The sequence below is a fragment of the Rhinoraja longicauda genome, chromosome 16, assembly GCF_053455715.1.
Source record: "Rhinoraja longicauda isolate Sanriku21f chromosome 16, sRhiLon1.1, whole genome shotgun sequence".
NCBI classification, from domain to species: domain Eukaryota; kingdom Metazoa; phylum Chordata; class Chondrichthyes; order Rajiformes; family Arhynchobatidae; genus Rhinoraja; species Rhinoraja longicauda.
In genome coordinates, this window is record NC_135968.1 from 31,226,810 (window position 1) to 31,241,829 (window position 15,020).

General features: G+C 48.4%; 1 protein-coding gene across 7 annotated transcripts in view; it reads right to left on the bottom strand.

The window, feature by feature from the left end:
• Positions 1-15,020, bottom strand: part of ate1 (arginyltransferase 1) — a 134,475-nt gene that overhangs the window by 117,550 nt on the left and 1,905 nt on the right. For all 7 annotated transcript variants that reach the window (XM_078413539.1, XM_078413542.1, XM_078413540.1 and 4 more), the window contains exons 2-3: positions 4,388-4,451; positions 1,677-1,739 (exon numbers count right to left, since the gene is read on the bottom strand). In XM_078413539.1, the coding sequence (XP_078269665.1) occupies positions 1,677-1,739; positions 4,388-4,451 (127 nt within the window). The remainder of the gene's footprint in view (positions 1-1,676; positions 1,740-4,387; positions 4,452-15,020) is intronic.

Here is a 15,020-nt window from a genome sequence, read left to right on the forward strand (position 1 = left end):
TTCCCTCAGTCTGTAGTTCTTTGACTACATGTACAATGTCAGGCCTATCATGAGCATATACTGCTATTTATAGAAAGGTTATTGAACAGAAATACTTTTTACAACACAAAGAAAAAATTGTTTTGTTTTGTTTTTTCCATTTTGCTTTTTCCTTACACATCCCAATTCTCTTGGTATTGAATAAAAGAACAACGGTCATAAAATGTATGACTAACTTATGAAGAAAGAGTTTCATTTAAAACTGCCTAATTTCAATGAAGACATACTTGCTCCAGTGGTCTTCAACAGAAAATCACAACGGTCTATGTGTCCCCCACACCCCCTCCCTACCCCTACCCTCCCCCCCACCCCCACTCCCCGCACCCTCCCACTCCCACTCTACCCCCACTCCCGCTCTACCCCTCCCCTCCCCCCCCACTCCCCCATCCCACCCCCAATGCACTCTCCCCCGACCCCCCACTCCCACTCTCCCCCACACCTCCCCATTCACCCACCCTATCCCCTCTCAACATCAACGGGTCTCATGCTATGCGGCGAGGCCAGACCAGGTGAGCGGCGAGGCCAGGCGAGCGATGAGACCAGGCAAGCGGCGAGGCCAGGCGAGCGATGAGACCAGGCGAGCGGCGAGGCCAGGCCAGGCGAGGGGCAGGGCGAGCGGCGAGGCATGTGTTTTGCGGAAATATGTGAGGCAAAATCGGAATGGCGGAAATGAACTAAGAAAGCGGAAACTTCCCGCCAAATTCGGAAGGGTTGGGACGTCTGCCAATGATATTGGTATCCTAAACTGGATAGACGTCATTCCACGACCATTCGCACTCTATGGTTGATGTACTTTTAACCATTTCCCCTTTGTACCTTTAACCATTTAACCATTAAACCTCCTTCTGGCATGTTGGCAGAAATACAGAATACAGTAATTGCATCTTTTTCATTTCTTAACCAGAAATCTTTCAGATTTCCAGCATCTGTAGGTATTTTCACTTGTAGGTACATTTCACGTTCAATTGTTCCAGGGCATTTTCTCTCCAGCATTGCAATGTACTCTTTAAGCAATGCGATCACACAATTCTTTCCAGCCCCAATCTTTCTACCATTCCCACCTTGCCCAATTACAATATGTCCAGAAATGCTAAGTGCCACTACTCTTGTTTTTAAACTCTGTCTCTTATTGCCACAACATCATAATCGCAGGTTGCAGCTCATTAACCTTGTTTGGTAAGCTTCACGCATTTACACACATACACTGCAAACCAATATTGGACCGTTCTATTCTCTTATAATCTGTTTAAAGGAGGTCACAACTTTCCATGTAATAGTCTGTAGCCTCCATTTGCTCTGGTATTTTATTTCATTCTTCACATGTGCAAATTATAAATTTAAAAAAAAAATTGTTTACTGTATGTCTTGTTGTTACTTGCAAGCAAAGCACCAAAGCAAATTCCTTCTATGTATACATGGCTGATAAATTCAATTAATTCAATTCAATACAGCAAGGCGGATACATTATAAAGCCAAACACACCATCATATGCCGAATTCAACTTCTATTGCAAGGTGATCACAGCTGCATCCAAACTGCCACTGGATAGCGCTTGCCCTGTTGATGCAGATATTTTTTCTAAAAACTAAAAATGTCACCAAAAAAAGTGGTTACTGGAAGCCAACCATAATTCTTACCTTATTGTATACTGCGGGCAACAGGTTCGATTCATTGCAGGCTTATAAACGTACATGCCACTCCTGAAAAGGATTAGAGATCAGCACATCCGTGTAAACTAAATTCAAACATTTATAATGTTTTGAATTAATTAAATATTTGGCATTCCATTCACTAGGAAAATGATTAGTTGTAATAGTTCAGTTTTCATCACCATGAAGATACCCAAGATCAGTTAATATACTGTGTAGGATGGAACTACAGATGCTGGTTTTAACTGAAGATAGACACAAAATGCTGGAGTAATTCAGCGGGACAGGCAGAATCTCTAGAGAGAAGGAATGGCTGATGTTTTGGGTCGAGAGCCTTCTTCAGACAGTTAATATACTCTTTCTTTAAATGGATTTCATCGAAGAAAAACTCCCATAAGCAAATTGCATCAAATTGTTACGCAATCCAGTTGATTTTTATTTTGAAGCTTTTTTTATCTGGGCGGGTTCATCTGGCATCTCATTTCTGTTTCAGCACACATCAATATTAATCTAAACCACAATCCCTCTAATATTCAACACTTGCCCTTGATCTACTTTTAATGACAGATCTTGGAACTTTTTTATGGTCCACTTTAATTCCAAGCTTTTTCACAACAAGCTGTTTAATTTTAATTAGCTTCTTCATAAAATATGAAAGGTTCAAAACAATTTATTTCTTCCTAAAGTTTCTGTAATCCAAATTTGACTTTGCCTAATCATACCTATTAGCTTAATCGCATTCTTTTCAGTTTTGATCATAGTTCTACAATGACCTTCCATTTCAGCAATGTGTCCTTATTTGGGTGGTTTCCAGCGTAACTTTATCAAGTAAACGTAGAGAACCCTGCATATAATATAGCTCTTAACCAACATCAACAAAGAGGTAAAAAGAGGTATTCCTTTTCCCATTTATGGGACTTTATATTGTGCATCCAGGCTGGCATATTTCCCATCACATTTTAAGAGTCAGTAGATTGGGATGTCCTAAGAATGTGCAGATTCAAACTATAGGAAAGATTTAAAGGGCCAAATGCAGGCAGGTAGATGGGGCATAGATGGGGCATCTTGGTTAGCATGGGCACTTTGAGTGAAGGGACTATTTCCATGCTCTATGACTAGTTATTTTCTTCACAAACAAGCTTAAAGGATATTGACATACAATATGTTTTATCTTGCACTAGAACAGGATGGACCTGTTGGGCCCAAAGCTCTCCTGCATTGGTCTAGCACCCACCCCTCCCCCACCTTCCCCTCCCGGCGCTGGGGCCAGGCGGGAGCGTGAACTAAACCTGCTGGCGGGCAGCGCGGTGGCGGGAGGCCCGCACAAGATGGCAGAGCAGGAGGAGGAGGAGAGCGGCCGCCATTGTTGTTGGAGTCGTTGACGACTCAGTCGGTTGAAGCGGGCGCTGGAGGAGACGCGGGAGGAGGGGAAGAAGCTGCTATTACCCTGTAGGTGTGTGTGTGGGTGTGTGCCGGGGCGCTGGGGCCGGGCGGGAGTGTGGACTACACCTCCTGGCGGACAGCGCAATGGTGGGACGTGCACACAAGATGACGGAGCGGGAGGAGGAGGAGAAGGAGAGCTGCCGCCATTGTTGTTGGGGTGGTCGACGAAGCCGTCAGTTGAAGCGGGCGCTGGAGGTGACGCGGGAGGAGGAGGAGAAGAAGCTGCCATCTGGGAATTGTAGTCTGGTGATTGTCCGGGGCGCTGAGGCCGGGCAGGAGCGGGGAGTCGACGACGCCGTCGGTTGAAGCGGGCGCTGGAGGAGACGGAGGGGAACGATGAGATGACGGGAACATCGTGCTATCGCTATTGTGTACCGTTTTGGCTGTATTTCGAGAACAAATACATCTTAGGACCCTCACCCCCTCCACTCAATCCCCCTAATCCCCCCCTCCTCCCCCCCACTCACCCACTCCGTCCCCCCTCAGACCCACTCCATCCCCCCTACGCACCCCCACTTGCACCTCCCCAGGCCTCATCCCCATTCCCCCAAACCCTGCCTCCACCCCCCTTCCCCCTCCCCACCTCTATTCTCCCCTCCCCTCATCTTCCTCCCCTCCCCCCACCTCACTCTCCCTGCCCGCACCCCACTCTCCCTGCCTGCACCCCACTCTCCCTGCCTGCACCCCACTCTCACTGCCCGCACCCCACTCTCACTGCCTGCACCCCACTCTCACTGCCTGCACCCCACTCTCACTGCCCGCACCCCAATCTTCCCTCCTCCCCACCCCAACTCTTGCCACCTCCCCACCCCACCTACCCAGCCCTACTCTCCCCCCCACCCTCCCCCTGCTCCCCCAGTTTCTCCTCCCCCACCCTCTCCTCCCCTCCCTCTCACCCTCCCCCAACCCCCTCCCCCCCCACCCCCTCCCCCACCTTCCCACTCTCCCATCTTCCCCACCCCCACTGTCCCCCTTCACCCCCACCCCCATTCTCTCTTGCCCCCACCCCCACCCTAGCCCCCACTGTCTCCCTTCCCCCTACCCTCCCCATCCCCACTTTTCAATGCCAGGAGAGTGGTGATTAAGGTGGCGCAAATATTGTGGCGCTATGGTTTACCGTTTTGGCTGCAGGTCCACATATAACAAGTCTCTCAGAGAGATATATATACATACAAATATATTTATAAATTTATAAATTTATAAATTTATAAATATATTTATACAAAATAGACACAAAAATAAACAAGGATACTTGCCTCCTCCAACCTCGGTCAATTAGATCTTGATAGTCTTGAACAGTCATAGTGTGAGCCCACATACCTATAACAGAAATACATTCAAATTTTCTTTGAATCTTTCTTCAGATTACTACACATAACAATTTCTATTATATACTGTATCTGCGCACATTTAAGAATTCTCAACAAATGCACACATTTAATATGAAAGCAAAAGCTAGTAATCTATACACATTTAAAAAGTACATATTTATGATGAAGGTGAAAGCTGGTAATTGAACCAAATTATAGAATAATGCAAGATAGAATAACGGAAGGGAGGCAACCTGATCCATCTTCTGTATTGCTATTCACTTGACCCTGAGAACCAGCTCTTATCCCAGAGCTCTGAAGATATTTGTCCATTATAAAAACTCAGTTAATCACCTCAAACTTTGGTTACTGACATTTTTGCAATAAAGAGTTTTTCCTTCTTTGCTGCATCAAAGGCATTCATGATTTTGAACAATCCTATCAGATCTCCTCTGCTCTAGCTAAAAATAAAAATTCCAAACAAGTTAAGAATTTGTTCGGAATTCCCAGAATAATAGATTGCTTCTGCACATTCATTGTGCCAGGATTCAGGCACATTACAATGATTTGGTTCTGCTGATATGTATCTGCAAACAGACAGATCCATAACTGGATGAAACTACACCTTGGTTGAAGTGGTGGAAATAGCGGGGGACCGGGGGTCTAAAGAGATGGAGGAACTGAGGAACTGAGGGAAATCCAGGTTAGTCGGGAAGTGGTGTTAGGTAAATTAAATGGATTAAAGGCAGATAAATCCCCAGGTCCAGATAGGCTGCATCCCAGAGTGCTTAAGGAAGTAGCCTCAGAAATTGTGGATGCATTAGTGATAATTTTTCAAAACTCTTTAGATTCTGGAGTAGTTCCTGAGGACTGGAGGGTAGCTAATGTAACCCCACTTTTTAAAAAGGGAGGGAGAGAGAAAACGGGGAATTATAGACCAGTTAGCCTAACATCGGTAGTGGGGAAAATGCTAGAGTCAGTTATTAAAGATGTGATAGCATTACATTTGGAAAGTGGTGAAATCATCGGACAAAGTCAGCATGGATTTACCAAAGGCAAATCATGTCTGACGAATCTTATAGAATTTTTCGAGGATGTAACTAGTAGAGTGGATAAGGGAGAACCAGTCGATGTGTTATATCTGGACTTTCAGAAGGCCTTCGACAAGGTCCCACATAGGAGATTGGTGTACAAACTTAAAGCACACGGTATTGAGGGTTCAGTGTTGAGGTGGATAGAAAATTGGTTGGCGGACAGGAAACAAAGAGTAGGAATAAACGGGTCCTTTTCGGAATGGCAGGCAGTGACTAGTGGGGTACCGCAAGGCTCAGTGCTGGGACCCCAGTTATTTACAGTGTATATTAATGATTTGGACGAGGGAATTGAATGCAACATCTCTAAGTTTGCGGATGACACGAAGCTGGGTGGCAGTGTTAGCTGCGAGGAGGATGCTAGGAGGCTGCAGAGTGACTTGGATAGATTAGGCGAGTGGGCAAATGCATGGCAGATGCAATATAATGTGGATAAATGTGAGGTTATCCACTTTGGCGGCAAGAACAGGAAAGCAGAGTATTACCTGAATGGTGACCGATTGGGAGAAGGGGAGATGCAACGTGACCTGGGTGTCATGGTGCACCAGTCATTGAAAGCAAGCATGCAGGTGCAGCAGGCAGTGAAGAAAGCGAATGGTATGTTGGCATTCATAGCAAGAGGATTTGAGTTTAGGAGCAGGGAGGTTCTGCTGCAGTTGTGCAGGGCCTTGGGGAGACCGCACCTGGAGTACTGTGTGCAGTTTTGGTCTCCTAACCTGAGGAAAGATGTTCTTGCCTTAGAGGGAGTACAGAGAAGGTTCACCAGATTGATCCCTGGGATGGCGGGACTTACATATGAGGAAAGACTAGATAGACTGGGCTTGTACTCGCTGGAATTTAGAAGACTGAGGGGGGATCTTATAGAAACATATAAAATTCTTAAGGGATTGGAGAGGCTAGATGCGGGAAGATTGTTCCCGATGTTGGGGGAGTCCAGAACCAGGGGTCACAGCTTAAGGATAAGGGGGAAGTCTTTTAGGACCGAGATGAGAAAACATTTCTTCACACAGAGAGTGGTGAGTCTGTGGAATTCTCTGCCACAGAAGGTAGTTGAGGCCAGTTCATTGGCTATATTTAAGAGGGAGTTAGATGTGGCCCTTTTTGCTAAAGGGATCAGGGGGTATGGAGAGAAGGCAGGTACAGGCTACTGAGCTGAATGATCAGCCATGATCATATTGAATGGCGGTGCAGGCTCGAAGGGCCGAATGGCCTACTCCTGCACCTATTTTCTATGTTTCTATGTTTCTAAGTGTGTATATTTGTTGGGCCATCTGCAAAATTTGGGGACAAAATGCATAGATAACTGAACTCTAGTATCCAACTACATAGAATCAAGTATTGATATTTTTTTAAATAAAAGAATCATTTCACTTATAACAGCAATTAATAACTGTCAATCAGCATTTTTATTTTCACTATGGAAAATCAGAGCTATTAGGTAATTAGGAAGGAACTGCAGATGCTGGTTTAAACCAAAGAGAAACACAAAAAGCTGGAATAACTCAGCGGGTGAGACAGCATCTCTGGAGAACAGGAATAGGTGACGTTTCAGGCTGAGACTGAAGAAGGATCTCAACCCAAAACATCACCTATTCCTTTTCTCTAGAGATGCTGTCTGACCCGCTGAGTTACTCCAGCTTTTTGTGTCTATCTTCGGTCAGTGCTGTTAGATTGGATTAGCTAATTGGTACAACTGCAGGGTGCAATAAAATTCCTAGTTTAAGAGTCAAGTGGGTTTTATTGTCAACTAGACCAAGTGGACCCATTGGGCCCAAACCTGCATTGGTGCAGCACCCTCCTCCCCTCTCTCCCCCTTCTCCTTTCCGCTCCCCCCCCCTCCCTGCTCCCCACCTTCACCTCACCTCCCCCTCCACCCCCCCTCCCCTCTCCCTCCACCACCCCTCCCCCCATTCCATCCCCCTCAACCCCCCTTACCATAACTCCTTTCCCCCTCCGTCCCTCCCTACCCCCCTCCCTCCCTACCCCCCTCCCTCCCCCCTTCCCTCCCTCCTTCCCCCTCCCTCCTTCCCCCTCCCTCCTTCCCCCTCCCTCCCTCAGAGATAGATTTAAACTTTAAAATGTGAATAACTTAAAAAATATAACACCGATTTCAATTTAACTTCTTCCATTAGCACCAAAGGGACGACGGTGAGTAAGGAGGGCCTAAAATTGTCGCGCTATCGTTTACCATTTTGGCTGTAGTTCAGGAACAAACAAACAAACAAACAAACAAGAATTTTAGTATGTCCAGAACAATGGAATTCTTACTTGCAGCAGTATAATGGATATGTGAACATAGAAACTCAGAGTAAACAATAAATACAATACCTTAAATAATCAATGCTAAACTGGAGAATGGTGCCACTGTGGCGGCTCCCAAGGGTCGGGCCATACTTCTACCGACCCCTCGGCACGGGAATGGACCAGTCCAGGGAGGCGGTCCGGGACCAGGTATATAAGGACAAGGTTTGGGCGCCAAGCCATTCCGGCAGACTAGACCCGTCTGATAACTGTTATACAATAAAATATACCTTCTCGAAATACCTGGCTCCTTGCCTTTATCGACGCGCTACATTGGTGACCTCGACGGTCCATTCATTAGGATGGACACAAAAGCAAAATCCGACCGCCCGTCCGGCTCGCAGGCCGACCAGGCCCCAGCTGTCGACGCGGTAGGAATCAAGCTCCCGACCTTCTGGACCACCCGGGCTCGCGTTTGGTTTTACCAAGCGGAGGCCCAGTTCCAGCTGCAGGGCATCACAGTGGATAACACCCGTTTTTTCCACCTGGTGGGAGCCCTTGACCAGGACACGGCCGAAGAGGTAACGGAGTTCCTCCAGGACCCCCCGGCCCACGGTAAATACGAAGCCCTTAAGGAGCTGCTGCTCCAAACCTACGGGCTAACCCGAATGGAGCGGGCCGAAAGGCTCCTCCACATGCCAGGCCTCGGTGACCGGCGCCCATCTAGCCTCCTGAAGGAGATGGTCGCGTTACTCGACGGGCACAGACTGTGCCTAATGTTCGAGTACACTTACCTGCACCTGCTGCCGGCCGACATTCGCCTGCAGCTCACTGACGCCTCCTTTGAAGACACCCGGGCCCTCGGCAGGCGCGCGGACGCGCTGTGGGCGGCGCGCCGTGATGACGTCAGTGTGCTAAACGTCACTCGACAAGCGCCCGATTTCCTCCGGTCGGGCGGGGGAGCTGTGGAAGGAGTGACAGCTACGTCCCGGAGGCCTGCGAGATCGCCCCGGGTGGCCATTGCGGGTCGTGCACCTGCAGTCCCACACCAGCAGGCTCCAGCCAGCACCAGCAGGAGGTACTGGTGTTATTACCACCAGCGCTGGGGTGCGGCAGCCCGACAATGCCGCCAGCCGTGCACATTTCCGGGAAACGCCGGGGCCGGCTGCCAATAGTCCCCGCGGTGACCGGCCAGATTCACCGCCTCTTCGCCTGCGATCGGCGGTCCGGGAACCGCTTCCTCATGGAAACCGGGGCGGAGCTGAGCGTCCTGCCCCCTTTGCTGCTGGACATTCGTTCTGGGAAGCGGCGGCCCATCCTCACCGCAGCAAATGGGAGCATTATTCAGACTTATGGCGTCCGCACGGTCCACATCGTTTTCGGCGCCAGTCATTTTACGTGGCTGTTCACGATCGCCGACGTCTCCCAGCCGTGTTAGAAGTGGCACCCGGCATTGATTATTCTGCCCTGGCAGAGGCCCAACTAACGGACGGGGAGATGCCCGCCTACCGGACTGCCATCTCTGGCCTCCGCCTTGAGGATGTTCCCCTCGGCCCTGGAGCAACGACGATACTATGCGATGTGTCGGCAGGTCAGCCGCGCCCCATCGTCCCGGCCGCGTGGCGCAGGAGGGTGTTCGACGTGGTCCACGGGCTGGCTCACCCATCCATCTGGGCAACGATCGCATTGGTAGCTGCGCGGTTCATGTGGCATGGTCTGCGCAAGCAGGTTGGCCACTGGGCCCGCACCTGCATTCCGTGCCAGACGTCAAAAATTCAACGCCACGTCCGGGCGCCACTCCAAGGGATCGGTCTACCCTGCCGCCGTTTCGACCACCTGCACGTGGACATTGTGGGCCTCCTCCCGCCGTCCCGGGGCATCACCCACCTCCTCACGGTGGTGGACCGCTTCACGCGGTGGCCGGAGGCCATACCACTGGCCGATACGTCTACAGCCACATGCGCTCGTGCATTGGCCGCGCACTGGATTGCTCGCTTTGGTGTGCCGGTGGTCATCTCATCGGACCGGGGGCCACAGTTCACCTCCGAGCTGTGGTCGGCCATGGCCCACCTGTTGGGCGTGCGGCTGCTCCACACCACGGCCTATCACCCGCAGGCAAACGGCTTGGTGGAGAGGTTCCACCGGCAGCTGAAGGCAGCGCTGAAGGCGCGACTCGCCGGCCCCGACTGGATGGACGAGCTACCATGGGTCTTGCTGGGCATCCGGACTGCGCCCAAGGAAGACCTGGCTTCATCCTCAGCGGAGCTCGTCTACGGGTCCCCGCTCACGGTGCCCGGGGAGTTCGTGCCCTCGTTGCCGGGGCGAGAGGAACCGCCCTCATCCACCCTACAGCGCCTCCGAGAGCGAGTTGGCAAGCTTGCACCCGTGCCGACGTCCCGCCATGGGACATTCCGCCCTTACGTGCCATCGGCCCTCCGGGACTGCGCCTTTGTGTTCCTGCGCCGTGACGCCCACCAGACGCCACTCCAGAGGCCGTATGAGGGCCCGTACCGGGTGCTGGAGCACGGACAGACAACCTTTGTTTTGGACATGGGGGGCCGGCCGGAGGCCGTGTCAATTGACCGCCTGAAGCCGGCCCACTTAGACATCGACCAACCGGTGCGGGTTGCCCAGCCTCGGCCACGAGGTCGCCCCCCTTTAAGGGTCCCACCACCTGTCCCTCCAACTGTGCCTCCGCCGGCCCCTCTGTCGATCGATTACCGTACGCGGTCCGGTCGGGTTGTGCGACCACCAGTGCGTTTCGTGCCTCCGGTTCTGGGGGGGGGTACTGTGGCGGCTCCCAAGGGTCGGGCCATACTTCTACCGACCCCACGGCACGGGAATGGACCAGTCCAGGGAGGCGGTCCGGGACCAGGTATATAAGGACAAGGTTTGGGCGCCAAGCCATTCCGGCAGACTAGACCCGTCTGATAACTGTTATACAATAAAATATACCTTCTCGAAATACCTGGCTCCTTGCCTTTATCGACGCGCTACACCACGATGATAGTGTAATTTAAAACAGTGCAAAAAATGTGCTCTAGTATAATACCAAACAAGGTAGAGTTAAGAGTTAGAGTTAATTCTTGGAGATAAGAGTAAGAGTGTGAAATGAAAAATATTGACTAATAATCCAAGAGAAACAATAAAGGCTATAAAGGTACAGTTCTGAAAGTGGAGTAGTTGTACAGACTCCTGGTGTATTTATGTATAAATGAGATAGGACCTACCCTCGGCTTTCCAAATTGTGTCAAAGAGTATAAAAGACGAGAGTGTATCAAATCTTTATAGAACTCTTGTTGGAGAGCAACTGTATAGGAGTTTGTCCAACTCTGGCAAAGACATGAAGGTCCCACAAAGGTTACAAAGAAAATGTATTAGAATGGTTCCAATTTGAGGAATTACAGTAATGACGAAAGAATAGAAAATATGTTTGGATATGACAGCTGAAGGAGGATCAGAGAAAGAAAAAATGTATTTCTAGAATTGTGAGATACAGACACCAATGTCTAAGACTCCCTTGGGATTGACATGACTAACTTCCACTCAGCTCTTGTTGTTGAGGTAGCTAATAAAGCCATTGTGGAGAATGCAATCTTTTACACAGACAAGATAAAGAATGCACGTTTTTGATGAGCTATTTCTACTGTTGCTCTACCCAGCCTTGTTCCATATGCTCAATTCCATTCTCCTACTCAGTGATATCTGTTCCGATGACAATATTTCCCACATACGAGCTTCCTTTTTCGTTAACTGTGGTTTCCCTTCCACTACAGTTGACAGGGCTCACCACCAGTTATACTTCGATTCCCCCATTTATGTTCCCACTCCCCCACCTCCATCCCAGAGTAAGGACAGGAATCCCCATTACCTTGCTGCCATTGTTTCCTTTAACATGATGCCACACCCAGACACAACCTCTTCTCCCTTTCAGGTGACCATGTCCTCAGAGACTGCCTAGCTCAGTCTTCCATCTTCATCAGCAATCCTTTTTCACATCATCTTCTCATGCAACTATGGATATGCTTTATGATGGAGTGGGAATAGAAAGCTCTAACAGCAATTTGTTTCTTGCTCAAGATTTTAGCATCTGCAGTCTCTCATGTTCCCACCCTGATCTCCAGCTTCTACTTTCACCTCTCCGCTTTGGCTCTATTTCCAAGTAAGCTTGAGAAACAGCATCTGATCTTTTAGCAATGAAACAGTTAAAACTCAACATGGAATAATACACGTTCAGATAATCATGTCTTCCAGCTGGCTCACACAACATTATCCAGTTTATCCTTTCTCCAGAGATGTTGCTGCTTTTCAGGATCATAGTCACAGAAGACATATAGCACAGAAACAGACCCTTCGGCCAACAGAGTCTGTGCCAATAATCAACTACAATAAATTACAATAATCCTACATTAGCGTCATTTTAATTTACATTCTTCCCACATTCCCATCAGATCGTCTAGATAATATCATTCACCTGTTAACTGGGGGTAATTTACGGGCTAACCAACCAACTCTTGCATCTTTAGGATGATGGAGGGAACCGGAGTATCTGGAGGAAACCCACGATGTCACAGGTTTAATTGCATCTCTGGCTTTGTGATTTCAGATTTCCAGCAATTGTGTTCCCTGTATCACATAGTTCTACTCTTGATTTTTTTTTCCTGGCTCTCTCATCTACCCTTATTGTCTCCTTTCCATTTACTCATAGAGTGTTACTGTGTGGAAACATGCCCCTCTGCTCAACTTGCCCACACCGGCCAACATGTCGCAGCTACACTAGTCCCACCTGCCCGCATTTGGCCCATATCCCTCCAAACCTGTCCTATCCATGTACCTGTCTAACTGTTTCTTAAATATGGGTATAGTCCCTGCCTCACCAACCTCCTCTGGCAGCTTGTTCCATATATCCACCACCCTTTGTGTGAAAAAGTTACCCCTCAGATTCCCATTAAATATTTTCCCCTTCACAAACCTATGTCATCTGGCCCTTGATTCACCTACTCTGGGCAAGAGACTCTCTGCATCTACCCAATCTATTCTTCTCATAATATTATACACCTCTATAAGATCACTCCTCATCCACCTACGCTCCAAGGAGTTGAAACCCAGCTTACACAACCTCTACCTATAGCTCAGACCCTCAGGTCCTGGCAACATCCTCGTAAATCTTCTCTGTACCCTTTCCAGCTTGACAACATCTTTCCTATAACACGGTGCCCAGAACTGAACACAATACTCTAAATGCAGCTTCATCCAATGTCTTATACAACTGCAACATGACCTCCCAACTTATATCTTTAATATGTAGGAAAGAACTGCAGATGTGTCGGACCCGCTGAGTTACTCCAGCATTTTGTGTCTACCAAAGAACTGCAGATGCTGGTTTAAATCGAAGGTAGACACAAAATGCTAGAGTAACTCAGCGGGACAGGTAGCATCTTTGGAGAGAAGGAATGGGTGACGTTTCGGATCGAGACCCTTCTTCAGACTGATACTTCTTCTATACTTAATACTCTGGTTGGTGAAGGTCAATGTGCCAAAAGTCTTTTTGACCACCCGATCTACCTGCGACTCCAACTTCAAGGAACCATGCACCTGTACTCTGAGATCCCTCTGCTGTACAAAACTCCCCAAAACCATCCACTTTGCATCAGCTGCAAACTTGCTAATCTTACCGTGTATCAAATCATTGATATAGATGACAAAGAGTAATGGGCCCAGCACTGAACCCTGAGGCACATCACTAGTCTCAGGCCTCCAGTCTGAGAAACAACCTTCCACCCTCACCCTCTGCTTCCTTCCATGAAGCCAATTTGCTATCCATTCAACTATCTCTCCTTGAATCCCATGCGATCTAACCTTCCAGAGCAGCCTACCATGCGGAACCTTGTTGAATGCTTTGCTGAAGTCCATTTCTACAATATCTACAGCTTAATGTGTAGGAAGGAACTGCAGATGTGGGTTTAAACCAAAGATAGACACAAAATGCTGGCGGCTGAAGAATGGTCTTGACCGGAAACGTCACCCATTCCTTCAATTCAGAGATGCTGCCTGTCCTCCAGCATTTTGGAGGAACGGGAACGTCAGGGTTATCCTTGCAGACTGAAAGCAGATGTTCCACAGAGTGATCACCCAATCTGCATTTTATTTCTCCAACATAGAGGAAAGCTTGTTGTGAACAATGAATGTAGTGCAATATATTGGTAGAAGTACATGTAAATCAATGGTTCACCTGGGGGGGGTCCCAGAATAGTGGAAGGGAAAAGGTGAAAGGATAAGTGGAACATTACCTGTTGCAAAGGAGGGGGTTAGTGGGAATGGACGAGAAAGCCACAAAGGGAACAGTTCCTGCAAAATGTCAAAAGGGGAGAGGTGGTGTATTCTTTATGTAAGCAGCAGAAATTGTGGAGAATGATCCATCAAATCCAGAGCCAGGTGGATTGGAAGATGCAGACCTGGAACTGTACCCTTGTCTAGTCCCAGAGAGGTTATGAGCCATAGAAAATTGATGAGATGCAGTCACGGGCTTTGTTAACAAGGGCAGAAGGGAAGCTGCAGTTGAGAAATAAATATAATTCCAGAGACACCTACATAGAAAATTTCATTGTTACATCCTTATGACCTGCTGTTCTCCAGCTCCATGACCATGTTTAAATCTGGACTTGCTACCACAGCCATGTGTGTTTATAATCTCTGGCCTTTGTTCCAAACATCTGCCTGTCAAACAACCCCCCTTGCCTGTGTCAACCTATTAGCTGCCATACATTGTGCTGCCTCTTCCCTTTTCCAGCTTTCTTCCCTCACCCTCACCCCAATAATCAGTCTGAAGAATGATCTCGACCCAAGGATCTAAACCGTCAACTATCAATGTTCTCAAGAGATACTGCGTGATCTGCTGAGCTACTCCAGCACTTTATGTCCCTTTGTGTATTAAACAGCATCTAGTTCTTAGTTTCTACAAAAGATAGAGGAATAGAGAGTCCTTACAGGAGGCAGAATTCTTCCATGCACTCATATAGCATTCTCTTGCTGATAATCTCTGACTCTTCCCTTTCGGTTCTTGATTTTTTTCTCTCTATCGCAAGAAGAAATGCGAACTACTAACACCCATTGAGACACACAAAACAGCAAATGCTTGTATCTTGAGCAGGCCAGGTAATCTGCTAGCCTGCAGGAATTGAGAGGACCCTTCAGAGTCACTTCCACATATGTAGCCTGCCTGCTGAGGATCTCTAGCATTTTCTGTT